We start from the raw sequence: 27,863 nt of genomic DNA on the forward strand, positions 1-27,863 counted from the left end.
CTGGGGACCACACCTGCACCCCTGCCAATGTGAGGTCCCTGGACTCCTCCCAAGGGGCCTCAGATGGAGCACAGACACCTCTGAGCAGGTGCAGCACCTCATGAGTCCTTCAGCCTGGGGAGCAGGGGACAACGGGGGTGAGCTGCCAGCATCCTGCACCAGGGCCCGCATGCTTTGCACCTCACTGCTGCATCCCTGTGCTCCATCCCCAGCTGACCCCTCCAGTCCTGCAGAGAGGCAACAAGCCCTGGCTCACTTCTGCCCCTTATGCCTTAGCTGGGCTCTGCTCTGCCCAAGTCACCCCTCAGTCCCTGGCCTCCTGGGCACTGCTTGCTCCTGGCTGGCACCCAGGCTCAGCCATGGTTTGCCCATCACGGGTGGGTGATGGCACCGCACCTGGCAGCGCCCTGGGTGCCGAGGAGCAGGATCTGGCCACCTCGTCCTGCCTGAGCCACAGGTGAACCCCAGCCCCGTGGCTGCCCCAGCCTTGACACCGGGTGGGGATGGGAGCCCCAGAAGAGTCCAGTAAAAGCCATGTTTGAGTTCCCAGCTTGGCAGCAGTTACTATAGCTACAGCAACACCTCGCAGATTGGTTTCCACCAGAGCCTGGTTACTGTTTAACATCCCCACCCACATTAGCCCTGATTAAGCGAATCAATAAGATAACAGGAGGGGCAGGCTCCTCGCCCTGCCTGCCGGCTCCCTCCCGCCCGCGCCCCGATCCTCAGCGAGAGACATTTTATTTATTTATTTAGATCTCTTTTTCCTCCTCTGGCGTTGGCCCCAGGTGCCCCTGGCAGCGGCCGGCGGCCATGGTCACTGTAAGCACGCAGCCGAGCGCTGGGATGGAGGCTCCGTGTGGTGAGTACGGCGACCCCACGCCCGCGGGGAGCGGGGCTGGGAGCGGGCAGCAGCCCCCCAGCGGCCCAGGGACCTGCAGAGGCTGGAGCCGGAGGCAGGACGGGGGTCCCCAGTGTGCTCTACAGACACCCGGGCAGTGCCTGTTTCCTCTGCCAGGGCAGCAGGGCTGTCCCAGCAGCTGGCAGGACTGACAGAGCTGGCAGAGGGGCTGCTGCTGGGCTGGCAGCAGAAGTGAAAGCAGCTTAGGAGCTGATGTGCTGCTGTGGGACGTGCAGCCAGCCCCAGTGCAAGAGCTGCAGATGGCCCATGGCACGCCCGGGCTGCAGGCCTGGGTACAGTGGGCACTGGCCAATGCTGTCCTATCACTGTGGGCCAGGGCCAGGTTGGCATTACAGCTGGGTAGGCTGCTCGGCCAGGATGAGCAGCAGCCTCCAGTCTCTGTGGTGCAGACCATTGGGCAACACATCACTGCTGGGCTACCCAGCCACAGGGAGATGCCTACCAGGCCTGTGCCCACACTCCCTCTGTGGCACATCAGGTACCAGCCCAGAGCAGCCCCACACTGCTGCTCTCTTTGGTTATGCCCAGTGCCAATTGCCAACAAATGCATGTGGGCACCAGAGGATGGGGTCTTCCTGCCCAGGCTGGCATTGGCCTGCTGTGATCCCTGGGACAGGTCCAGCCACACCCATGCTGCAGCTTCTCTGCACAGTGAGGAGCTGAGGCTACTCTGGTCCTGCATGGTCTGCTAACCACAGTGCCCTGGGCATGGCCAGGTTGTGGAGTGAGGCCCCAGCAGATGAGAGCTGTCAGTCACAAAGTTCCTCATCACATCCTCGTGGCTCTCCATCACTCCCTGGGGTCTTCATCACAGCCTCTACCTCTTCATGGTGTTACCTTCTCTCTCCTTGCTTTGCTATCCATATCCTGCTCCTCTTCCCCTTTGCCACATCTCTCTCACAAACTCCTACAGCCTCACCAGCCCCTGCTCCAGCTGCCACCTGTGCTCTAGCCAGGCCCCAGGAAGGCTTGTGGGCACCCAGGGCACCTCTTCATGCTTGGTTATGGCCCTATTGTGGGTGGTGGCTTCACTTGCTCCAGGCCTACAGCATCCTTCAGGTGCCACCTCCAGCTCTAACCTGCTCCTGTCCTGGGCATCTGCACTGCAGTGATGAAGCCCTGAGCTGGAGGGGAGGTCACTGAGCTCCTGGAGACTGCCTTGTGCCTCATTGCAGGTGAAAGGGGGGCTCAAGTGACTTTCCCATCAGCCTGGAGGAGACAGCAGTGTGGGGTGACCGGGTCTGGGTGCCCCTAAATCCAAGGTTTCTGTGTTCTGCTGAGTCCCAGCATGCAAGGCAGCTTCATTTCTGCAGTGACCAGCAAGCTTTGCCTCACCAAGGTAACCTAAGGAGCTGGACCAGCCCTTTAATCATTTACAATTAACTTCTGCCCACCTGCAGCTGGCTCTAATGTCAGCAGCTGCTTGGCAGCCCTGGCACATGTGCAGGCAAAGCTTCCTGCCATTAATTTTCTTCTGATTCTTTAAACTTAATTCTAGTTTTCTCCTGTTTTTTTCAGCCTGAGGGTCAGTGGGCAGAGGCAGCTGAGCTGGGGCAGATGCAGGCAGAACTGTCTGGGGAAGACTGAGTGCACATCCCACCTGTGGCTTGCTCTCCCCATCTGCTCCCGTGGCCAAACAAAGCTTGCTGCAGCCGGCAGCCGCTGCCTGCCAGCTTGTTGTGAGGCTGAGCTGCTGAGCCTGGGGCCTTGCAAGGGGGTGAGAGAAAAGTAAGAAGACTGAAAAAGTGAGCAAGGCCTCCAGCCCAAAGAGGAAATGCAGAGTGTTGGCACAGGGAGGGGAGTCCTCATAAATAAAACCGGTGAAAAAGTTATCCAAATAGAGGAGAGGAAGGACTGGCAGGGATGCAGGAACTGGCTTCCCCAGGAGCCTGCAGTGTCATGGGGCTGGGCTGGGCAGCAGGTTGAGTGCAGCACCTGGGATGCACCATGGGGCAGATGGCAAAGTGGTGGCCAAACCCTTCTCAGGGCCACTGGGATTTATCCCCTTGCAAAGCAATGGGAGTGCCCTGCAGAGCAGCATCGGTGCTGTGCCCACCAGCACTGCCACTGCAGGCCTTGGCAGGACAAGACACCCCAGCTGGTATTGCCCTGGCATTGCACTGGCATTGCTGGGGCTCAGCCAGTGAGCACCTATCAGGCTCCACCAGGTGAGCCTGCAGCCTTGGAGGGGCTACGCAGATATTTCCCGGGGCTCTGGGACAGCTGGCAGGGCTCACCTGCTCTTTGCAGTGGTGCCATCAGTAAGGGCAGAGTGTGGCATTGCCCTGCTGCAGGATTGCAACCCTCCCCATCCATGCCTGGCCCACACTGGCCTCAGCACTCACCCCAATACTTTGGGGGCAAGAATTTCCCTGTAGTTTGTGTAAAGGACTTGGGGGGTGCCTTGTGACCAAGCTGTCCTGTCCAGACCCATGCCTGGGTTCCTGAGTGAGGAGGGAATGATGCCACAGTTCCCCAAGGGCTGCAGGGCAAGTTCAGTATCCTCAGCAGCAGCTGCTGGGGATGGGCTGTGAGATGGAAAGGGCTCCTCTGAGCATGCTGGAGCTGAAACTCTAGAGCAGGCTGTAGATGGGTGTGTGAGAGGGCCAGGGATGGGGACAGAGAGAGATGATGCTCCTCTGGGGGGCAGAGGGGAGGTAAGGGTGTGGGGGAGTCCCTGGCTTTATGCTCCCATCAAGACTTGGGAACGATCCGGGTACTTGCCCTCAATCCCAGCCCAAGCAGCACCACTCCCCAGTTCCTGGAGCAGCTCTGGGAGCAGGGGATCCCCAGGGCTGTTGGTTCCTGCAGGCACTGGCCCATGGCTGAGGCCGGCTCAGCAGAGCAGATTTGGGAACTCTCTGGGAAATGCAGGACACCAGAGCTGTGGAGCTGCTGTGGTCAGAGAGAAAGGCTCCAGAAAAAGAATATAAGAGGAGGCAGAATTCCTAAGAGATTTTACTTTTCACTGTGCAGATATTACTTTCCTTTGCCCAACAGACCTCATTTTTTACAGCTTTCCACTAGATATGACCCAAACTGAGCCTTTCCACTTTGATTTCTCCTGTCAGCTACTATTTAATTCCACTGTTCCTTGTGCTCTGTGCCCATGCCCCAGAGGTGGTTGGGGATCAGCACGTGGGAGGACACCCAGAAGAGCCTCCTTCCTTGTGCCCACTCCCACTGTCCCCACCGGCTGCTGGGGGTGGCTGTAACACTGCTGGCAGGGTCAGCACTTAGCAGGGCAGCCAAGGAGTCTTGCTGCTCTAGGAAGGAGCAGACACTGCTTTAGCCACCCTGGCTTGATCCTAAGGGCTGTTTGCTGGTGCTCAGTGGAGGTTTCCTTGGGAAAGAGCTGGGGATGTTCCCCTCATCGTGGAGGGCCCAGAGAGCAAACGTGATGGCAGTGAGCACAGAGGGTTGCTGGCAGTGCCCAGTGAGCTGCAGCTGTGGAAGGAGGGCAGCGTGAGGCTGGGGAAGAGCTGTCGCTGTGCTGTGCAGGGCAGGTGTGGTGCTGCCAGGCTCTGCTACTCTGCTGATGACACTTCTTAAATGGCACTGAAATGTTTATTGGAAGTGAGTGATGGTGCTGCTGGTCCTGCAGGCAGCACGGGACAGGCAATTTGCTTTTTAATACATCAGGATTTGCAGTGGGACCAAGGCCAGCACACAGGGCAGAGCCAGCGGGCACACTGGGCAGGGGGCACACCTGCAAGTGTCCTTGCTGGCAGGCTGGGGGTTAGAACAGGGCAAAGACTGCAAGAAAATGGCCATGACTGTGTTCTCTGTTTGCTTGCCTCAAATATTCAAGCAAACAATGTTCCTGGCAGGGGTGCTTGTAGAAATGGCAAATGTTGCAGGATTTCACAGAAGGCAGGTTTCAAGGCAGTGGCTGCATGGTGAGCCCAGGACTGTTGGCTCACCTGTGCTGGGCAGAGGCTCCACACTGCCTCTGGGGCCTCTCAGCAAAGCCAGCTCCCAGAAGCAATCACTCCAATGGATGACTTCTGGCTGAGCTTTGGGCTGAGCATCAGCAGCAAATCACCCAGCAAATGCCTCCATGAAGTGCCTCAAAAAATATTGTTGGTCTCTGGATGATGCATTGGGGGTGTGAGAGGAGCTCCTTCGTGCAGAGCAGACTGCTGTGGGAAGGCACCAGCAGCGAAGGAGCAAACAGATCCTGGCGCCAAAAAGCTGCAGGTTCTGCAAGGCTGGACCAAACGTTCTATCCTGAAAGGCTGCAGCCTCTGCAGGGACTCAGGCTGCATCCCAGTGGTACCAGGATCCCTGATTTGAAGGGGCAGATGGAGACCATCACCACGGCCTCAGGCCCTTTGAGCCCAACCCCAAGGTGTCCCTTTGGACTCAGACAGTTCTGGCATCTTCTGTTGGCAAGAGGACTGGAGGTGAAGACTAGGCAGTGCTGTGCCTCTTGCCATTGGCCATCATGTGGGCATCTCCTCTGCAGTGGTGCTCTGGGAGCCCTGACACTTTGTCTCTCTGGACAGACAGACTGGTTGGGCACTCCAATGTTCATGGCAGCTCTACTGACCTCTGACCTTGTCCATCCTCTCCCAGTCTGCCAGAGCAGCATCTTCCCCATGGCTTTGCCCATCCACTCCAGAACTCTCCTGCCAGGATTGTTGGCTCAGATCCCACCTGAGTGTGGGGCCAGAGTCTCAGCATGGGACCAGTGGGCACCTTTCAGCTGGCTCTGCAGCAGAGAGCCAGGCTGGGCATGGGCACATATGAGGCCACGTGGGTGACAAGCTGGGAGGCTGGGAAGCACCACAGAGCCGCACGGCAGCCTCCTGGCATGGCTCTGCTCAGGACAGCTCATGTCAACAGACAGGGCTGAGGGAAGGGGCAAAACCAAGCACATGGCACTTCTGAGAACAAGAGATGTAAAGCCTGCACAGACCTCAGCAAGTGCCACAGCACTTTTACAGGCCAGGACCAGCAGCTGAGCCCTCTCAGCCTGCTTGCCAGCAGCGCTCACAGGTGCTGCTCAGCCCAGCTACCCCTGCCCTGCCCAGCCACACCTCTCCCTTCCTGCGCCCAGGGAAGACTCAGCACTCTGGGCACAGTCCCCAAAGCCCTGCTGCCCCACAATAAAAAGCTGCTGCTGATCCTTTCCCATGTGCCAGCCTGTCCTGGTTTCCAGCTGGCTGGGTGAGTCCTGCCCATCACTGGGTCCACCCCCCTGCCCCAGCAGCTCAGGCTGGGAAGAGGATTCACTGGAACTAACGCCACCCAAGGAAACTGGACCACGTGTGGTGAGGCAGGGCAGTGTGTCAGGTTAACAGACAGGGCAAAATTTGGGCACGCAGCAGAAGGCGTAAAATAAGAATTGCCCGGTGGGAAAAGCCCTGTCTGCGTGGCAGGTGCCAGCCAGCAGCTGTGTGGCCTCTCACTCGCAGCCAGCACAGCTTGTGAACTGGAGCAGACACTGCCCCAGGGGCACGCAGGCTCAGCCCGGGCGGGGTGTCCCGGCAGGAGGAAGCAGAGAAGGCACCGATGGGCACCTGAGGGAAGCAGCTGGAATGGAGAGCCTGGCGCCAGCAGGGCAAAGGTGGCATCAGGAAAAGTGGAATAAGGAAGCAAGAGGGACAGAAGGACAAAGAGCTGTGCTCCAGACCCACAGCCCTGGCTGCTCCTCTGCCTGGAGTCTGCTGCCTTCGAGGACTAAACGGTGGTGGGATGGAGATGGAGGCTTTGCCCCCAGCTGGGCACCCTGATGGAAACAGAGCTGGGGGCTGCCCTCAGCTTCAGCCTGGGGCCTGGCACCAGCCGGGAGCGCTCTGTCGCCCTGGGTGTGTCCCCTGAGCGAGGCGAAGCGGGCAGGAGCTGTCCCGGGCTAGGCAGAGTTCGGGGCCGGCCCTGCCCTGCCCTGCCTGCCGCGCACGGCCGTGCTGGCACCGGCCCCATCGCCGCTGCGCCCTTCCCCTGCCGCTCGTCGCCCACTGCTGGCGCAGCAGGAGCCTCCTGGAAGCTGCTGGCAGCTGCCATCCCCACGCTGACCGAATGCCCCCCGGCAGCCCGGGCAGCGGAGGCTGGCAGGAACAGGGCAGGAGCCGTTACGGAGTGGTTCTCCTTTGCTGTGCCTTCAGGGTGGTGCGTGGAGGGCAGAAACGAGCTCTGTGCCAAGGCAGAGAGGAGAGGCAGGCTCGGAGAGAGGAGAGTCGTCTGAGGAGGAGGGAGAGCGCAGGGGCACGGGAGCCTCAGTGCTCGGGCGGGCGCAGCCCGGCGAGGCTGTGCGCAGGGTCGCGGCCGTGCGGCACTGCGCTGCCCGCAGCGGGGCCAGGTCTCCCTTTCAGCACTCAGCTCCTTGCTGGGTGTCTGTGCGAAGCCACTGAAGTGCCGCTCTAACCCCTGCCCCTCGGGGCTGAGCAGGGCCACATGTGCCCGCACACGCCGCCGAGGCCCCGGCGCCGTGCTCCCCTGCCCTGCTCAGCCGACAGAGAGCCCACAGCAGCTCCACGGAACGCCCAGAGTGCAGCCCTGCGGGGGCTTCTTGCAGTGTGATGCAGCAGAGTCCCCCTGCCTGCTGCTGCACTTGCCTTGGCCTGGCTGCAGTGCAAGGGAGCAGCCAACATTTCAGGTGCCTGGCACATGGAGCCCCCTGGATTCCCCTGGCAGCACCAAGCGGCATCAGCAGGGAGGAAATCTCAACCCTGAGAGTTTTGCAGCTTCAGCAAAACTGGGGAAAGGAGGCCACTGGTAGAGCCCAGCAAGCACCCAGGGAGCTGTGGCAGAGTGGCAGCAATGACTTCAGGGGTAGTTTGAGTCACTGGAGCTGCTTGCTGAGGTCTGCAGGACACAAAGCTCAGGGCTGAGCACTGCAGACTGGGAATGTGTGCCTGGAGAACAGCCTGGCAGAGGGGGACCTGGCAGTGCTGGGTGACAACCAGCTGGACATGAGCCAGCAGTGTGCCCAGCTGGCACAGAAGGCCAACGGCATCTTGCCTTGTACCAGGAACAGTGCAGCACTTCCTCACAGGAAGGGCCATTAGACACTGGAGTGGACTGCCCGGGGAGGTGGTGGAGTTGCGGTCCCTGGAGGTGTTTAAGGAAAGGTTGGATGTGGCAGTTAGTGCCATGGTGGGGTCAGTGTGGTGGTGTTAGGTCAGAGGCTAGACTTGGTGATCTCAGAGGTCTGTTCCAGCCTCAGTAGTTCTGGGGAACACTGCCATGTGTGTGGCTCCCTGCCTGCTGCCCTGCTTCGCCCTGGACTGTCCCAGCTGTACCACTCCTGCTCTTAAACACTTAGGCACATCTTCTGGAGCAGGCTCTAGAGCTCTGTGCCCAGTCAGGCATACCCTGCTCCACAGAAATGCAGTGCCAGGCCAGAGGCCAGAGTGAGAGCACCCTGGAAAGGTGGCCCAGAAAGCACCAGGCATGGCTGCGGGCACCGGCAGTGGGGTGCAACCCCAGAGCCACCTTATAATCCCCCTCCAGGCGGTGGTCAGAAGCCTTTAAAGCCTGCAGCTCTGCAGCACAGCCTCCTGCTCCCCATCAAATCTCATTGTGACCAGCATTAAGGGATTAGCTGGGTCCTGCTGCCGTGCCACAGCCAGTTCCCAGCCATGGCTCGTGCCCCACAGCCTGTGGGGGTTCGCTGGCTGGACTGCCCCATCCGAGGGTGAGACTCCCCTAGCTCTGCCCTCGGAGCTGAGCACCCCTGGAAGATGAATGGCAGCAGATGTGACCTGCTCCAGGACACACCAGGTACTTCCCCATGCTCCCCTGGCACTCAGGGCTGTGCAGGCAGTGCTGCAGAGGGTTTGTGAATGAGGGGCACAGGCAACCCCCAGGGGCTCCAGTGGGATTTTGGAGCAGCCAAAATATACTCCTCCCCCACGTTTGTCTGGCTGGCACTGAGGGGACCTCCACCTCTCTGCTTTCAGATTTGCCCCACGCAGAGTGCAGGTTTGTGGGTGGCCATGGCTGATGTCCCCAAGCTTGGCTCTGGGGCTTGAGGAGAGGTACCCCAAGATGAGGGGCATGGTGGAGAGGGTGCTGTTGCTCTCTGAACAGAGGTGGTGCAGCCAGGCTGCTGTGACTGCCTGCACCATTTGGGAAATGAATTCTCAACCTAGTTCTAGTGTCTGGTCTCACTGCCCAGCACTGCAGCCTCAGCAGGCCTGGGACAGATCCTGCCCACGTGTGGCAGAAGCCTGGTCCTGCTCTCTCTTTGATGCCTGCTCCTTAGCTAGAGTTCTGCAGTGGGACTTACCCATCCCTGAAAGCTTAAAGACAACCAAGAGAAAAGTACTTGTGAAGCCAACCTCACCAGCTGCACAGAGCTCTCACTGGAAAGGCTTTCTGGGTTATCCTCCAGTGCTGGTCTCCACCTCTGTGTTCAGGGGTGTGGAGGGGAGCCAGCAGGGAGGCTCAGGGCACTGCAGGACAAGTCTCGAGCATCCCAAGCCCCCTACTGCTGCAGCTTGCAGAGCCTCATCCACAATCCACTATGCCGGCCTCTGCTTGAGCTCAGGGCACAGCACAGCACCAGGGGCTCCTCTTGTTTGAGACATTCCCTGCATGCAGAGCTGGCACTGGTGGTGAGGTTCACGGGCAGCCTGCACACTGAGCCACCATCCCGTGGGATGGGCTCCTCGATCCAGCACCTCACAGGGAGCCATGTGCTGGGAGCTGCTCCCAGCAGATTCCTGTGCTGTTTATCAGCTGGGCACTGCTGTAGGAAAGTTCAGGGCTGCAGCACCCCAGGCTGGGTTACTCGAAGTGGCTCTTTTCCTCGAGTCAGCTCCTTTATGGTCATCATATACTTTAATCTCTTTATGGCAGCAGAGGACAATGGCACTTGGCAGAGGCCAATGGCACTTGGCCCTGCCGCAGTGGCAGATAGTGCTGCTCTGACTGCAGGCAGAGGTCAGGTACCCAGAGGCTCGTTAGCAGCTTGCTGCATTGTTCACAGGAGCCAGGCAGCTGGCACTGCAGCGTCTTGCCTGAGGGGACATGTGGTGGCCTCTCCATGCTGTCCTCCACACAGCAAAGCTTGCCTGTAGAGAGCTTCAGGACAGGCCCAGGTACACTGCACTTTCCTGGCATTCCTGGCTTTGTGGCAGATGAACATCTTCTCCCCACACCTTTGCTTTCTGCTGTGGTTTTTTGTTTCTGGGGCAGTGGACAGGATGGTTCTGTTGCACAGGGCGTGCCGTGGTGGCCATGGGCTGGACTGGTGCAAAGCTGCTGTGGACCTGGAGTTCCTGAGCACTGTTTTGCTCCCAGTTACCTCTCTGGCACTTGCTGTGCTCTGGGGACTGAGGGCACTGGGGTCAAGTGTGGCTCTTGGGGCACTCTGCACAAAATCATCCTGCATTATTAACTTGTTTCCCTCTGACTCCAGAAACCAGGATTGCTCAAACTTTAACTTGCCACCTCCTCTTCGCTGCCTGTCCCAGCTCAGACCAGCTTCTCCCATCTGTGGCAGCCTTCCCCTCTCCTCATGCTGCCTGCCATCAGACACACTCGTGGGCCACTGCTGAGATGCTTCCCCAGACCCCAGCTCCCCAGCCAGGGCTGATTTTGCCAGCCAGCCTGGGGCAGGAAGAGAGCATCTGGAGCAGCCCACAGCTGCTGGGTTCAGGGAGATGTTTTTTGTCCTTGAGGAGCCCTTGATTGTCCTCCTCTGGGCACACAGGCTTCGACTATGTCCTGCCACCCTTGCCCCACTGCAGCTCCCCCCCACACCCCTGGCAGCGCTGCAGTCTTTTGCCTTGGTTTCTAACGAGGGCTGCTCCCAAGAGCCCTGGCAGTGACAGGAGGTTGCTCCCAGCTGCTCTCTGGTGTGTTCACCTTTGCAAAGCAGAGAAAAGACACTTTTAAAAAGCCAAACTGTTGATTTTGGCTGTTCTCCTCCACCTATTGCTCCACCAGCTGGAACGATCCAGGAGCTGTTCTCCCTGCATGCGGCGAATGCAAAACGTCCATGAAACCCCAAAGCCCTGCAGACAGCTGGCAGGGCTGAAGGCAGAGGCTTGCTTGCCAAACTACAAGCTTGGTAGGGATCTTTTTTCCTGAGAGGCTGCAAGATTACTTCAGTTCCAAAGAGATCACATCCACCTGCTAAGCAAGTTCTCTCCAGGTCCAGATGTGAGCTGCCTGGCCTCATGCTTGCAGCCCTTTCCCTGCCATTTTGCATAGCAGCTGGAGTTATTTTAGCCCCAGCAACTGCCTCCAACATCCACCCCAGTGCTGGCTGAACTGCACATGTTGCTTTTGGAAAGGAGCTCAAGTAGACTCTGCTGCCTCCTTTGAAGTGTCTCTTTCCCATGCCCAAAACCTGCCTTGATCCTCCATGTGGTGATTTTATGGCCTGCGGGTCTGGATAGTTTGGGTTGGTTTGGCCACTTTTTGATAGCTTTGGCACTGGTGAGCAACCCATAGTCTGAGGTTGTGGTGAAGCTGTTTCTGCCCCTCAGCTGCACCACTGCATGCCACAAGCTCACCAGTGTCCAGGTCTGCTCAGGCACCACCTGTCCCAGGCCCCTGTCCCAACTGCAGAGACAGGTGCTTCAGCACAGGGAAAAGTGAACCACTCAGAGCAAGGATAGTGAAATATTGATCTTCCCCTGGGCATGGGTCTGTGGTCACCTCCTGCTTCTCAGGGCTGGACCTTTCTGATCCACCTCCCTGGATGGAGGTGGTGGATTTTTCTGGTTCACCCCCACAAAGTGTTTTGCCAGGACAGGGACATGCTGTGTGCAGCTGGCCAGGGGCAAACAGACTCTAATCAGCTTCCACTGAATCATCAGTTTTCCCGGACACTTCTCTCAGCTGCTGGGGACATCCTGGGGATGGACACAGGGGGAGACTCTCATCTGTGTGTTCCTCCTGATTGTCCACAGCAGAGGCAAAGCTCCACCACTTCAGCTAGGGGCTTGCTCCAGCCCCTCTGACCTCAGCCCTCCAGGCCCTGCCAAGCTCCTTGGAGCTGGTCACTGATGCCAGGGCAGCTCTGCTGCAGAGCCCTGGCACACAGAGGCAGGAGGCAGAGGGGTTCGACAGCCTGGCCTAAATATCCCTGTTTACAGAAAGTCTGACAAAACACAAGCCCTTGGCTTTATCTTCCCCGTTTGGAAATAGCCCCAGAGCAAATATACCTAAGGCCCAGAGGGAGAGGATTTCTGTTGACTCGAGAAAAAGCTGCTCTTTAAAAACAGGAAAAGAGCTCATCCCAGAGCTGTGCAGGCTGCCTGCAGGACCCCCAGCCCTGTGCAGAGGCTTAGGGCTGCCTGCTAATCTGTGGCAGTTGTGTGTGAGCAGGTCATGCAGTAAACTGCTCTCTGTTAATTTTTTAATGCAGAATAAACAGGTCAAGAAATGATTAGCATGAGAATAAGTTGATCTTAATCAGGAGAATTAGAAAAGATGAGAGAGAAGAGGCAGCTTGGAGTTATCAGTTAACCACATGGACAGGCTCTGCCTTCACCAGCTCCTCTCATTTCCCATCCCCTCGAAGCTGCCTTTCTCCCCTTCCCTAATTTAAATGAGGAGCTCACGTTGCTGGTACAAGCAGCCTCTCTTTCTCCTTCTGCTTTTCTGTCTGCAGTGTCTGCCCAAAGAAATCACAGCTGATAAGGCTCCTACCTGGTTATTCCCAATGGTCCTTCCCATTCCACATGCAGAAAGGGAGCTGCTGACATGGAAGCTGAAATGTGGCAGATCCACTTTGTGCTGCGCTACAAAAGCTGCAGCATGCTGCTGGCAGTGCCGGGGACTGAGCAGAGGCAATCCTGGGCAAGGGGAAGAGCAGTCCTCGGGACTGCTTGAGTGGAGTTTGGTCAGTGGTCGGAGATCTATACTCTCAGATAGGCAGGACTTTGGCCACAAACTGGAATTTGAAATTTCAAAGGGGAAAAAAAAAAAGGCAGAAGGGACCTTTGCATGTGTGGAGATGACTGCGCTGGGAGCATTCCCCTGGGCTTTCTGGGCTTTGTCTCATACTTTTGTCTCCCTCCCAGCTCACTGGGCCAAATGCTGGTGCACTGAGCAGGGGCCCCAGCTCTGTTTGGAGCTTTCCTGCTCTGGTTCAGACCCAAGCCCATCTCTACCTCACTGGCATGCCAAGGTAAAGTCACTGCAACCTGCAGTGGCCTTGGAGATATGAGTGGCAAGGAAGGAGCTGATCTGGAGTGGAGGTGGCAAGGGGCAGTGGTGGCATCACTGATGTAAGATGCGGTTGATCCTGCTGGGCATTTGCAGTGGCATTGCAAAAATGAAATCACCACAGAACACTTCATGCCCTGGAGCTCTCACAGTCTCCTTCGCAGACACCTCCTGGTGTAGAAAATGGTGGGTGGAGGGCACAGAGAATGGGGACAGGAGGAGAGAGGAGAGGAGAGGGCCTGAAAGCTGAGCACCTGGTCTGGGAACAGCCTTTGCCCTCCAGTGGGGGTTTGCCAGCCGTGAGTTGTCTCAGGCTGGGATAGAGACAACAAAACATCTTCTGTAGGACAGCATTTGGCTTGGCCACACAACCAGTTCAAACAGCCACAGGGCCAGCACAAGCCATGACTGCCTTGGCAAGACGTCCCAAGAGCCACCAGGCATGGATGTCAGTGGCACAGAGGCAGAACATCTCCAGGCAGGCATCAGCCTCATGCAGCAGACCATGGCTGGGGAGCAGGCAGTGCCTATTCATCATGAACCCATCCTGGGGGCAAAGGAGATGCAGGGTGTCCCTGACTGTTGTGGTCCTCAACCTCCAAGCTGAGACAAGGGATCTGGGAGGGGGCACTGGTGACAGATTGAGGACACTGGTAGTGAGAACATGAGAGCCACTGTGAGCCTGGGCAGAAGGTGCCATGTCCTACTGCCAGCCCCAGCCTCATGAGCCACCTAAGGCTCTCCAAACTTCCCTGTTCCTTATCTGCCCCTCTCCTGTGTGCATCTCCTCTCCCAATTCTGTTTCTGGTCCTTCCAATCCTTCCTGCTTGGGGAGCAAGTGGCCTTTGCAGCCCTCCGTGCTCAGCAGGCACTGAAGCACAAGGTTAGTTCTGCTGAGCAGAGCAGAAGGGGCCCTGCTGTTAGGGTATTTCCTCAGACGCTGTGGCAAGCCCTGCACATATTTGACCTGGTGTCTGCAGCATTTATCTAATCAAAGAGATCACTGTGGCCTGGCCAGGATGGGGATGGAGGTCCCTGGGACGGGGCCACGGAAGGGGCCATGATCTGCCTTAGCATCCTGATCCCACTACACACATCATAAAAACAATTCTTGGCTGGAGATGGCTCCTGCTGGAGGGAAAGCCACAGGCACAGTAGTATGGAGAGCTGTGGCGCTCTTGGGAGCCCAGCCCAGGGGTCTGCTTGCCCTGCAGCAGAGGATTGTTCCTCACCAGTCCCAGGGGCTCCTCCTGTGCTCAGCTTTGCTCAGCAGATCTGCAGCTCCAGGGCAGAAGAGCTTGTTGGAAGTGCTCTGTAAGTCAGAGCCCTGGATCCCTTGTGCTCCTAAAACGTGAGCACCAAACTGTCACTAGCACCACTGGCCAAAGGCAGTTCTCTTGGTGTGGCATTGTGACAGCGATGCCACCATGGCCAGGGTGGTCTGGGGAGCCAGTGGAGCCAGGGCTGCATTGGGGTGTGTGGAGAGCAAAAACACGAGGCAGCTGGGGGCCCAGTGCAGGAGCCTGGGACATCTAGAGGCTGTTTTCACTGCAGAGCAAGCAGACACCAAACCACCAGCAGTCTGTTCTCCTGCCCTCAGTTAAATTCCCACTTGTTGGTCTTGCAATTACACTGAAATATCTCCTGTCTGAAGCAGGGCCAGCAGGGGAGGAGAGCATCTGGGTTAGCACAGGCAGCTCTGCCACGTTCTCTGGTCCCTCCCGCCCAGGACAGGTGGGTCAGACGTCAGTACCCCCTGGACAAAGTGACAGAACCACCACTGGTGGCAACAGCTGCACCTTCTGAAGCAGAAGTGCCACTGCAGAGCAAAGCTCTGCCACCTTGTAAAACATCTAAGGACAATTTTAAGGTGCATCAGTCAAAAGCAAAGTTTGAGGGGTGTCTGGCACAGGGTGGCTCTGGCAGTGGGCAGCAGCAGTCTCAGTGATGCCCAGGGCACCCTGCAGCCCTACACACCATTTGGGCATGGCTACAGGGTGGGAACTGTTTACAGTGCATCCAACCCCTGTAAAACTCAGTTTACAGGGAAGTGAGAGATGTGCCTCGGTGCTTTGCATAGCAAGGTGTGAACTGCCGGGCAGGCTCTGACCTTCTCCGGGGTGAGGCAGAAAAAGGAAAAGGCGCAGGAGGGATGGGGGAGCCAGAAAAGGGAAAGACCGGGGAGAAAGCAGCCGGCGGCGGAGAGGGGAAGGCAATGACAGCCGTGAACAGCAGCCTTGTTCTGCTGGTGGGGTGTTTTCCAAGCTTCCCACCCCAGGTACAATTAAGACCGACGCTGGCAGCTCAGCATCAAGGTCAGCAGCCTGGGAAGGTGTTCCCGGGGAGTGCCTGCTGCTGCCTGCGCCTGGCAGCCGGGATGGGCAAAGCACCTCGAGGTTCAATAACAAACAGGCAGAGGAATCAGTGCAGCTCCACCAAAAAGCCAGCAGCTCCCTGGGCCAGATGATTAACGATTAACCCCCTGCCTCCTGCCTCCTCCCCTCCGGGGAGTCCAGGCCTGGAGGCTCAGCAAATCCCTTCAGAGAAGTATTTGAAATAAAAGAGAAGGCAGAGGGGCCGGAGCCAAGGCAGAGGAGGCAGCAGGGCCAGCAGCCTGTGCCGGGGCAGGCGGCGGCAGAGGACCATGCGCCTCTCCAAAGCCCTGATGGACATGGAGATGGCAGACTACAGCGCGGCGCTGGACCCGGCGTACACCACCCTGGAGTTCGAGAGCATGCAGGTGCTGGCCATGGGCAGCGGTGAGTCCCCTCCGGCCCTGCCCGCCCGCGGGGGATCGGCTGGGGGCTGCAGGAGGAGAGGTGCCGGGGCAGAAATGCTGCCAGGGCGGGCTGGGGCAGGCTGGGGGATGCCAGCTGCGGGGTCCTAGCAGCTCAGTGAGGGCTTTCTGCTGCCCTGGGCAGACATCGAGAGGCTGGCAGAATCTGTGCTCTGTGCAGGCGGGACAGTGACCTGCAGCCCAGACACCTTGGGGACAGGCACATGCCAGGAGCTGGGCACAGTGAGGGGTCCTCACCAAACATTCAGCCCAGAGACCAGCCCCGGGCTGAGCAAAGGATGGGTCCCAGCTCAACCAGAGCCCAGACAAGAGAAAGGACTAAAGCTGAGCAAAACACTGCTGACAGCTCACCAGACAGGCAGCCAAGCCCCACAGCAGAGAGCCAGCACCAGCTCAGCAGCAGCTGCAGATTGGCCTCCCTGGGCATTTAGCACCTCACAAGGGTGAAAAATGATTCAGGCATTGCCCCCACAGCTGCCCAGAGGCCTCAGCCCTTCCCCATGCAGCACAGGGGTGGGGGGTGGCATCCCCTTCCCTGGGAGTTCTGCGGGGCTGGGAGGCTCAGTCCCCGGGATGAGGAGCAAGGGGACCCGGCAAAGACAGAGCATTCTCACCCTCTCAGCAGGACTTACCCCACCTCCATTTGCACCTGGCCCACTCATTTGGCGACCAAGGTGATTGAGTGCTCAGCAGAAGATTCTCCAAGTCCCCCCCTAAGGTCTCTCTGAATAGGTTAATGGCTAAACAAAGCAAGCCACAGGAAGCGACTCCCCAAGCCCTTTTCCCCCTGCTTGCTGTGCCCAGGCTGCCCAGACACCCTGTTCTGCCAGTGCTGTGCCAGCAGTATGGGCTCTCCCCTCATACCCTGTGCCTGGCTGCCCTGGGCTATGGCTGTGCTCTGTCACAGCTGTGACACCACAGTGTCAGGGTGGCTCTGCTGTGCTATAACCCCCGCAGCAGCAGGCTCTCAGCCTCTTCTCTGCTCCTGGAGGCTGATCTGCTCACCCAGGGGTCTCAGAGCTGAGAGCAGTCCCCTTTGGCTCTACCAATGCCCATGTGGACCCTTTGGGTCACACCCAGGTCTTGCTCCCTCTCCAACCCTGCAAGCAGAAGCTCCAGCAGAGAGGAGCTGTGTCTTGGCCTCCCCAGACCAAGACTCCCCACGGCAGAGGGACACAATGATTTTATGACAAGATCAAGCACAAAATGAAATCTGCCCAAGGGGTGGATGAGTCAGCTGGGTCAGGCAGCACCAACACCTCTCCTCCTCCTCCTCTGCCCAGCTCCAGGCCAGGGGCAGGTTTTGCCTCTGGGACTACTTGGCACTCCAGCAGCTGCCCACACCTCTGCCTGCAGAATCTTCACCTGCAGAACCTCAGGGTCCTGTTCTGGATGAGGACTGCAGGATTGCTCAGCCCCTGCCCTGCACATCTCAGCAGCTCCAGCCCAGAGGTGGCTGCTCAGCAGTGACCAAGTTTGCCACCACCCCCCCGCAAACTCATCCCCTGCTCAAGGACCTCTCCAGGAGCTCCTGCTCTAACACAAGGCCCCAGACTGAAACTCCAAACCAGCCCCAGCACACCCACAGCTGCAGCAGCTAGGAGCCCACATCAGCTTGACTGGAAAATGATCCAGCAGCCAATAATTTATTGCTGGCTGGCTCTGCCCAGGGATGTTGCAATGCCCTGGAGAGTGGTGCCAGCCTGTCCTGCTCAACGTGCAGCAGGTGACACAGGACTCTGCTGAGCAGGGCTCTGCCTGGGCTGCCACAGATGTGCAGGCAGTGTGATCACAGGCAGCTCAGCTCTTCCTCTCCTAAAAACCCAGTGCTTAGCTTTCCCTCTGGAATGATCCTCCCCCAGCCAAGCCCTTGGCATGCATTGGAAGAAATGATGCTTTGGAGGCAAGCTGCTCATGGGACAAGAGACAGCCAGAGCAGGCTTGGAAGAAGCTCAGAGCTTTGGCAAAGGAGAGAGAAGCTTTGCTTGAGCAGTGCTGCACACATGGGAATGCAGCTGTGTGCCAGGCAGGGACACAGAAGGGGCAGCAACTGACATCAGCTGAATTAAGGGCTGAGCTCTTCAGCCTTGAGGCTTGTTTGGCTTGCTGGAGAGGTTTTAGTGTAGGGCTTGGATAGGTTCGAGCCTTTCAGGTGCCCTTCCTGACAGAGGCTGCTGCAATTCCCCATCCTCTCAAAGGAGCCCTGCAAGTGCCAGCCCTCCTCGGCCTGTGAGGGCTGTAAGATGCTCCAGTCTCAGCCGTGCTGGGACTAGATTCTGGAAGACACTCAGGGCACAGCCTGCACCCTTTCTTTCTAGGCCAGCTCCATGGGCTCTTCCTTGCATGGGCGCTGCTTGCCCTCAGGAAGCCGCTGGAGTTTGTTCTGCATTCCAAGCCTTGCTCTCCTGCAGAGCCACCACACTGGAGCTGCACACCCAGCAGAGAGGTTTCCCAGCAAAGGGAGCTGTCAGCTCAGGGCCCTGGCAGCACTTGCCCGGGGCTGTCCCAGCCCCTCTAAGTGCTCTAACACTCACCCCGAGCTGTCAGACCTCAGCTCCAGCTCTGCCCCAGCGTCTGCTCTCCACACTGCCTACAACCCCCTGAGGAGCTCCTCTGGCTCTGCTCTGTGGCTCTGCAAATGGGTGTCTGAAGGCCTTTAGCAGAGCTGGCACAGGAGGAGCTTCTGCGCCCTGCCAGTGCAGCGAGCAGAGCCCTGCAGAAGCAGCAGCAGCAGCAGCAGTGCGAGCTGCTCGCCCCAGGACACTAACGTCGCTGTGCTGTGCCACCCTCCGGTGCCGCAGCTAGACAGGCAGTGCCTGACCGATCCCCTGCCACTCCTGCCTGCCTTTCCTGGTCTGTGGGGCATGGCTCCTGGCTGGCAGGGTCCTGAGCTGCGCCACGCAGCCTGGGCGGGCACTCCCGGCCTCCCCTCAGGCCGGCTGAGGCAGAAGGGGTGGAGGACCCTGGAAGGCCAGACTGGGTTTTTGTGCTAATTCTGACTGCCTTTTGTATCCCTGCGCTTGTAAATAGCATCTCCCTTGACACTTCCAGCCCGTGTGCAGTGTCCTCGTCCCTAGTGCTGGAAAGGGGCAAGAGCCGTCGCTGTCCTCCGGCCCCGCGCACTCGCGGCCTCGAGCCGGAACACAGGTCTAGCACTGCAGCCTGCGCCAGGGAACAGCAGGGCTCTGCCTGACTCTCCTCCCCGTGTCCCCCCCAAGCAGACACATCTCCCTCGGAAGCAGCCAGCGTCAACGCTCCCAGCAGCATCGGGGTGAGCGCGCTGTGCGCCATCTGCGGGGACCGCGCCACGGGCAAGCACTATGGAGCCTCCAGCTGCGACGGCTGCAAGGGCTTCTTCAGGAGGAGCGTCAGGAAGAACCACATGTACTCCTGCAGGTGAGGCAGGGGCTCCCAGCCCAGCGACACAGGCCTCCACCTTCCTCAGCCTTCTCTTTCTCTGACCTCACTCTAGCTGGGAAGGGTCAGAGACTGGTCTCATTCTGGGACTGCCCTCCAGAGATCACCAGGGAAAGGCTCTGGGAGGCCTCATCCCTTTCTTTACGTACCTCGTGTCATTGGTGGCAGCCCACAGCTCTCTGGTGCCAGCAATGGCTGCGACCAGCCTGCTGCCTGCTCTGAGCAGCCCACGTGGAGATGGTCACAGAGGAGGAAGCCAACTCCAGCTCAGTGTCTGAATCACTTGGGCCTTTGGAGTCAGTCACTCCTGATGGCCTGACAGCCACCTGGAGAGCATGAGGATAGCATGACTCCAAAGCCCAGGGCTGTGGGTGCATGTGGGGCACACTGTCACCTGCACCCCAGGGCTGCTTAACTGGCTGCCCAGGGAGCTGCAGTGGGCACGCCAAGCTGCACAGCTCTGTGGAGTATGAGTTTGCATAGCAGTGCTAAACAGATACTTAGAAAGCTGCTCTCAGGCATCTATTTGGGCAAATCTTGGCTTGGGGCTTTAAAAAGCACAGTAGAAGAAAAAGCACTGAGCTCAGAGGTGCTGGGAGCCCTTTCCCAGCTCCCTGGGCCTTTGTCTTTACTGTGCAGACTTGAACAGCCAGCAGCAAACCAGCAAATTTGCAAGTGAAATTCCTGCTGCCACCGTCCCCCAGGCTTGTGCTGCAGGCAGGAGGCGCACACTGGAGATGAGTGTTTGCCTGCCACGTGTGATGCCTCTGGTGGTGTAAGCACAGAGGGAAGGAGCTGCTTGCTTCCCAAGTCCTCTCTGGCATGCAGGTGGTTGCAGAGCTGTTTACACACCAGCAGTGCTGTCCGGACGTCAGGGCCAGCCTGCCCAGATCCCGCACAGCTCTGGAGATGCAAGGACACACACCCACTTCTTAACCTGACAACCTCAGGACAACCTTCTGCCCTTTTTCTGTTCAAACGCATTCTCCTCCCTCCTAAGCTGGCGCTGACCCTCCTGGCTCACACTTTTAATTTCACTGGGACTTGCTAGTCCCCCGTGAGCATTCTGTGCCTAGTGATCAGTGAGTGCATCCAGCAGCCTGAGTTCCTGCAAGGGACTGTCAGGCTCCAGCTCACCCTTGTTGAACACCCAGAGGCAGATCCAAGTGCTGAGATGCTTGGTGCAAAGCAAAAGCCTCGAGTTACAGCAAACACGGCAATGGCACAGGCTGGGGCTCCTGCCTCCCAGCGAATCACCGAGACACTGCTCTGAGCACATTGTTGCCTGGGGCTCTGTCTTGCCCTGTCTTCAGGCTCAGTCCTACTGCTCCTCACACCTCTCTTTCCCCTCAGGTTTAACAGGCAGTGTGTGGTAGACAAAGACAAGAGGAACCAGTGTCGCTACTGCAGGCTGAAGAAGTGCTTCCGAGCAGGGATGAAGAAGGAAGGTGGGTGATGGGTGGCATCCCTGTGCTCCCCCTGCAGCAGCCACACTGGCTCAGTGTGTCTGAGGGAGCCCTTCAGCCCGAGGACAGCCCCTGCCTTGCAGCCCAGCCCAGCCATCCTAGCCCTGGCTTCCCTCCACCCTGCCCTCTTGTGCACACACCCAGGCTCCCATCACAGCAGGGTTTAAGCAGTTTGGGCCTCCAGGCATGAGCCCTGCATGTGCCCAACCTACCTACTCCCTCCTGGGTGAAAGCAAAGAGCCCTGGTTCCAGCAGCTGAGGGCAAGGAATGGTGGCCCTGCACCTTCCCAAATTTGATTTCAGGGCCTCTCCTCAGGCACCTCTCAAAATGCCAGCAAAGCTGCCCCAGGAGGCAGCTGCGGGGCTGTGCCCACGCCCACGCTTGTGGATGGCACTCAGGCCTCTGCAGCTCACTCTTGCTCACACTGGCACACATGGCCCTGCTCCCAACGGTAGGGCAGGCTGCAGCGTGCTGCCGCTGCTGACCTTGCTGGTGGCCCTGCTGGGGGAAGGACAATCTGCCAGGAGCAGCCCAGAGAGCTGCCTGGTGCTCCACATTGCTCCTCATGTTGATGTCTGCTAAGGGACAGCTGGGAAGTGTTTGGCCTCGCTGCCTTAGGTAGAGAAACGAAACTCTACTCCTCCCAGTCCACAGCCCCTCAGGGAGGAACTCGGGAGAAAAGGGAAGTGAAGACAAGAGGGAAATGCTCTGGCTTGGGTGGCTTGCCCAGGTCCCCAGCCTGCAGAGCACCTCTGGGCAGGCAGACTTTGTCCCTGCTGCACGAGAGGCTGAGGCGTGGCGAGCAGCTCAGGGTGCCTCTTTCTGAAGGACGGAGGAATCCTCCTGTGCCTGCTCATCCCAGGCCCAGAGGCTGGCTGCTGTCTGTTAATGTTCAATGGAGGTTCCATTAGGTGCATGACCAGCTAATACTGAGCAAACATTTGGAAAACATCACGGCGTGACTGAACTCGGGGGCCTGCTGCTGATAACGAGCAGCATAACCTTGAGAGCTCCTATTTACAGCCGCTGACTGCAGGCTTTTCTCCGGCACAGCCTCCTGACTGCTTTTATCAGAAGCATTTATACATGGAGGAGGCTTCAATCCAGAGAGCCACCAGCTAAGGCAGGGCCTGTTCTGGTGCCCCTGCCATTGACCCATGCCTTGTTGGATCAGATGGCTCTGAGTGGCATGGCCTGGGTAAGTGACAGCCAGCCTGTCACAGGCAGAGCCTCCCCTCAGCACTCCTGCTCCTGTCTGCCTGCTGCCACCTCTAGGCTCAAAGCCCAGATCCTTCTCCAGAGCAGGGCAAGCATGGAGGCATGCAAGGGGTCAAACCTGTCCTGGGACTCTCCTCATGATAAGGTATGAGAGGACTCTGCTGCTCTGAGTAGATAAATAGGAGCTGCTCTGCACTTCCTTCCTTGTTGTAGTTAGAAGGAACTTTTCTAACTGCACCTACCCAGAGCAGGAGCTTCACAAAGAGAGCTCACAGAAGTCATGTGGGCAGACAAGCAAGCAGTGCAGGTACTCAGCTCCTCCATCCCACACCTCATGTGGGCTCATGAATATAACCACTGTGTCAGACCCCATCTCTTGATGTGTAAACGTCAGAGCCAGCTCCTCAGGAAGAAGCCCTCCCCTTGAGCCCCACAGGCTCTGAGCCAGGTGCCTGGCCCCTGCCATGAGAGCAGAACAGGGCAAATCCAGAAACAGGACTTCAGGCGTAGGCAGGTCCTGCAAGCACCCAACACAAACCAGACACAGCTACAGCTCCACGTGCCAGGCCAGGGAGATGGCAGGCAGCAGCCAAGGCAGAGCATGGTGAAGGCCTGTGTGGGCTGCCAGTGGGCACTGCTGTGCCACGGCTCAGCCAGAGGCTCTCTTGCAGCTGTGCAGAACGAACGCGACAGGATCAGCACCCGCAGGTCGAGTTACGAAGACAGCAGCTTGCCCTCCATCAATGTCCTACTGCAGGCAGAAGTGCTGGCACAGCAGGTAACCTTTCCTCTCCTTTCACAAGTGCAGAGGCACCAGGCACTAGTTGGCTAGCAGAGCTGCCTGGGTATTTAACAGCCGAGGCCTCAAGCTGCCACCTCTTCTCTAAGTGGCCTGCCGGCTGGGCTCTGTCTCCCCAAGGGCATTTGCTCCTTGAAACCTTCCCTTTGCGTTCCTTGGTCCAGAACTCCACAGCACACAGCCATCTGTGCTGCACCAGGCAGCAACTCCAGTCTCATCCCACCCCCAGAGTAGTTATATACCCTGAAATAAGTGTGGGTGCTGCTCCCAGAGGGGTGGGTGAGTTAATGGGGTCCAGACCTGCGAGGGAAGGACATTTCTGAGGCTCTGAGTCCCTCAGTGGCAGCCTCTGCAAGGCTGGGGCAGGGTCGGCTGGTAAAAACCACCCCCATGGCCAAATCCAGGAGGGGTCCTGCTCTCCACAGGGCACACAGAGACTCAGTAACCAGAGAGGCTCCAGCACAGTAATTGGTAACTTTGCTGTGCCCGGCTAATTAGAAGCAGATACTGCTGAGGAGCTGCTGTCTCCAGGATCTCAGGGCACTCACTCAGAGGTCGTTATTTGTTTGCTAAGCCTTACCAGGCCCTCTGATTAGAGCAATACTTGGTGAGGCTTTTACAAGCCTACTTATTCAGTAATAGCTCCAGCGCTGGAAGGCTTCCAGGTAGTGCAGCTTGAGAGAAAAACATGCAGGTGGCATCTGAATCCTGCTTCCTTGGGGAGGCTGGCAAGGTCCAAGGGGAGGGTGCTGGCAGGCCCAGGACAGGAAGAGCTGCTGCTGTCCAGGAGCAGGGAGAGCAGGGGCTGAGTGTCTTGTGCACAGGAACAGGAGGCTTAAGCAGTGGCTGAGGGTAAGCCACGGGATGGGTTGGGTGAACAGTGATGTGAGAGGCCCAGGCAGCAGTTCTCTGTCTGACAGTTCTTGCATAGCTGCCAGCCTTGGCCTCTGCAAATGGAATGGCCTCAGTTTGCCTCTGCAGTGACAAACAATTCACCACACCCAAAGTACAGCCTGTGCCCAGTGTGCTTGCACACATGCAGCTGTGCCACAGCTGGCTGTCCTTGCAGCTCACACTGGGCAGCAGCAGTTACTGCCCTGCTGCTCACAGAAAGCAGTGCCACAGCCTGGAAGCTGCCTGCAGCAGGCTCCTTGTGCCCATGCTGACTCAGACAGGGGAAGCAGAGCCTCAGTGTCTCCTGCCAAAAGCAGACAAGACAGGTCTGTGCAAGCACCAGCCCTGGGCCAGGGTGGAAGAGGGGAGCAGTTCTCTGCCCTTTGGTGGGATCCTGCAGCTTAGGCAGGCACTGGGTGCACATCTCCTTGCTGCTGCTACAGCTGACCACTGCATGAGCCTCACTGGTGCCTCCTGCGTCATGACAGGGCACCGTCATTCAGAGGGAGGAAGATCTTGGCTTAAGAAACATTTCTCCTGAGGGCATGACAACTTACCAAGACCATCCACAGACTCAGCATTGAAGATTTTCAGCCCCCCAGGCTGCTCTTAATTTAAATGAGTTATGCTGGGCTACATCTTGTGAGAGCTGCAACAGAAAAAAGTAACTGCAGCTGCTGGATCTAGCATCAACCCACAACCCACGGGCTAGGGAGCTTCCTGTGTGTTTCCTCTGAGGCACTGAAAGCTGAAGGGTCCCTTCTCTCCCTCCAGATTTCATCCCCAGTTCCTGTGATCAGTGGAGACATCCGAGGGAAGAAGATTGCCAACATCTCTGACGTTTGTGAATCCATGAAGCAGCAGCTGCTAGTGCTGGTGGAGTGGGCCAAGTACATTCCTGCCTTCTGCGAGCTGCCCCTGGATGACCAGGCAAGCACCTCCCCCTCCCCCCCCCGCGGTGAAGGCTGGGGGGAGCTGAGACCTTCCAGGCAGATGTGCATTGTGTGCTGTGTCACCCTGGCTGCTGCAGCTGTCTGGGAGCAGCATCCACACAATGCCAGCACAGTCCAGTCAGACAGCGAGCATTGGCCTGATAAGGCTGAGCTGAGCTGGGTGCACTATCAGGAGAGCATTTTGCACGGGGCTGGCAATCAATTGCTCACTCACTGCAGATTGTGCACCACTTGGGACACCTCCAGTGCTACACAAATGATCAGGGCAGATTTGTAGCCTAAGGTCTGCTCAAGACTTAAACCCAAACCTGCCTGTCCAAGCTTCCTTTCTGCTTCCAGCCTGGGGACAGGTTTGTGTCCATCCTCCTACTGCAGACTTGGCCTGGAGACAGGTTTGTGTCTATCCTCCAACTACAGGAGGTTGATATCCTCTATAAGATGGCAGGGGCTCAGGCAGCCTCAAAGATACACCAAGAGAGGCCTCTGTGTTCAGAGGCCTGCAGCAGATGCTGCAGGAGATGATGCGTGCCCAGCCCTGAACAGCACACGTGGGGAGGGGGCAGCATTTCTGGCAGAGGACAGCACAGGTCTTGCCACAGGTGGGAAGGTTTTCCCAATTCTCCTAGTGTCCAGCCACAAAAGCAGCATGTGCTGTCTTCAGCCAGGATCAGTCTCCAGCCCTGCTAACCTAGAGGGGCTCTTTCTATCCTGGAGACAAACTGGCATCTAGACAACAAGAGTGCCCCCATAATCCTCAGTCCCAGCCCTCTAGGCACCACCCCACAGCACACAGCTCCAGGGAACTCAGTGCTGTAACAACGGAGCAGGTTTCCTCCTTTTCCACTGTGAGCAGGTGCTAAACTCTTCAAAAGAGTTAAGGACTCTCTTAAACTGCTAAGGCCAATACAGCCCCAAGAGCTGGACTCCAAAGGCAAAGTGCCAGTCACACAGCAGACAGCTGCAGCCCTGGGGGGCTTGCCCACCTCTGCACCACACAGCAGCTTCACAGGAGCTCAGTCAACAACTGAGGGGCTGCAAAACTAAAGAGCAAAACAAAGATGAGCCTGGCTGAACCCTGCCTTCTCGCGGGGAAACGCTGTTCTCAACATGTTCCACAGGCTTCTGGCTGAAACAGGTCTTCTGCTGTGACCAGCCAGTCCTCAGCCTTAGCTGTTCCCAGGCTGTCCCAAAAGGCTTGAGAGAAAATCTGTGCTGCCTTAAACCTGACCAGTTATTGCCATCCAAGGATGGTGTGAGTGCAGAGGCAGCAGATTCTCAGGGGAGTGCAGGAGGAAGGAGAGAGATGCCAGGGAGCCGGATTCAAACCGCTGCATGCGCGGCCATGCCCGGGGGGCAGGAGGACCGGTCAGGGCATGCCCAGCGGGAAGCACAAGTCCAGGTCCTTGCGGTGCTCCCCGAGGATGCCCCAGCTCTGCGCAGGCTTTCACGGGACAGGGCACACCCAGCCCTTGTTCCTCCTTCCCACCAAAACGCTCAGCTCGGGGTGCGGGGCAGCAAAGCCAACACACACTAAAGGGAAAAGCTCTGTCTTGCTTCCGTGTTTGCCGGAGCCTACAGGGCTACGCTCCCTGCCAGAGCAAGCAAGAAGGGTGCTCCAAGCTGGGCTTTCTTAAGCAAGGTATTTCTGTGCCAGGGCTTTCCTTCGCCTTTGGACCTTCCACCTCTCAAAGCCTCCTCACAGAGGAAGGCTCAGTTTCGTGCAGCTCAGGTAATCAGAAGCAGCACCCACCCGTTTGGATGGTGAGAGACTGGCCTTGGCACATGGGTGGAGCCACTCGGGCACCAGGTGTGGTGTGTGCAGGGACCTCCACTCTCTTTATTCTGAGTCACTTTTTCCACTGCCTGCAAAAAGAACAAGTCCCTCTCAGACAGCAGCAGCTGCTGTAACCATAGCCCTCCTCCACGGGTGCCCTTCTCCTGGCAGCTCTGGCAGGACAAGACTTCTCCTGGCTTTGTCAGATCTGAAGGGTACCACAATGGGCCAGGGGACTGCTCCCAGCACCCTCTCCAGAATCCCTTCATTAATGTTTAAGTGTTGTTTTCTGCAGCAGAGGTTCCTGGCTGGACATTAAGAAGCCTGTGTCAGGCTCTCCAATCGTTAACTCCTGATTCTGCCTGAATCTCTGAAATTTTTAACTGAAGGAGGGCAAAAGATTCAGAACATTCTCAGGAGCCACTGGAGGGTATAAAATGAAACACTTCAATCATTAACACCAGGGCAGAAAAACATCCCCATGGCTTCCCCAGCCCAAATGCCTGCTGCTGGGGAGGGAGCCATGGCCAGAGGGTTACCCTTGTGTTACCAGCTGTGATTGTAGTGGGAGGTGGGCACAGCCCCGGGGCACAGCAGCTGTCCAGAGCAGGGATTGCTGCCCCTACCTCCCAGGCTGGAGCATGGTGCCTGGCTCTGCTACCTGCTGGGAGCTGCCTTGTCTGCTAATGGCCCACTGTGGGCATGTGCCACTGCTGCCATCATGTCCTGGGACAGCCTTGCTGATGACAGGTGCTGTAACTATGGGATGCTCCAGATGCTGTCCAGTAGCTGCTGCATCAGCTGGACTTTTAGCTGTCTATGCACAGGAGCACATAACAAAGGCCATTTTGTGCCCTCTGGCTGCAGAGGGGCTCTGGCTCCCCACCCCCGAGGGCAGCCAGGGGCACTGGGCTTTCTCTCCTGCTTGCAGGAAATCACAGCTGTGGCTCTGCCTCACCCAAATAACCCTCCCCTGCCCTTGCAGGTAGCACTGCTGCGAGCACACGCAGGGGAGCATCTGTTGCTGGGAGCTGCCAAAAGGTCCATGGTGTTCAAGGATGTCTTGCTGCTAGGTAAAGAAGTGTGCTTCTGCTCCTGGCCCTTCTGCTTCTGTGAAGCTTCCCTGCTGGGATGAAGAAGAGGGTGGTTCAGCATCTGTTTCTTGCAGGGCACTGGTGTGAGATCTGTATATTAGCAAGCCCAGGCCATGACATGTGGCAGAGCTGGGGGTCTGGGGTCTGTGAACATTCACAATGTCCCCCCGCGTTTGTGTGAGCAGGCTGTGGTGTGAATGAGAGAAGGTCTCACTCCCCGGTAGCTTCTCCTCGCTCGAGTGACTCTCGTGTGAGGAGAGGCTGCTCTGGCAACACAGCTCAGCATTTCTGGTGTCTGGGCCAGGGCAGGGGCAGAGGAGGAGCTTCTGAGGTCCTCCACCCTCAACATTATCTCAACATTGGTTGCCTGGGTTTTGGACTCCTTGACACCCTGAC

General features: G+C 57.8%; 1 protein-coding gene across 1 annotated transcript in view; it reads left to right on the plus strand.

Moving 5' to 3' along the window:
- Positions 1–662: 662 nt before the first annotated feature.
- The window catches only part of HNF4A (hepatocyte nuclear factor 4 alpha), a 31,285-nt gene continuing 4,084 nt past the window's right edge, over positions 663–27,863 (plus strand). Inside the window, exons 1-6 of the mRNA XM_064167639.1 lie at positions 663–862; positions 19,070–19,247; positions 20,622–20,716; positions 22,625–22,731; positions 24,421–24,576; positions 27,359–27,446. Of these exons, the coding sequence (XP_064023709.1) occupies positions 814–862; positions 19,070–19,247; positions 20,622–20,716; positions 22,625–22,731; positions 24,421–24,576; positions 27,359–27,446 (673 nt within the window). The 5' untranslated portion in view covers positions 663–813. The remainder of the gene's footprint in view (positions 863–19,069; positions 19,248–20,621; positions 20,717–22,624; positions 22,732–24,420; positions 24,577–27,358; positions 27,447–27,863) is intronic.

The sequence above is a fragment of the Pogoniulus pusillus genome, chromosome 29 (genome assembly GCF_015220805.1).
Source record: "Pogoniulus pusillus isolate bPogPus1 chromosome 29, bPogPus1.pri, whole genome shotgun sequence".
Taxonomy (NCBI): domain Eukaryota; kingdom Metazoa; phylum Chordata; class Aves; order Piciformes; family Lybiidae; genus Pogoniulus; species Pogoniulus pusillus.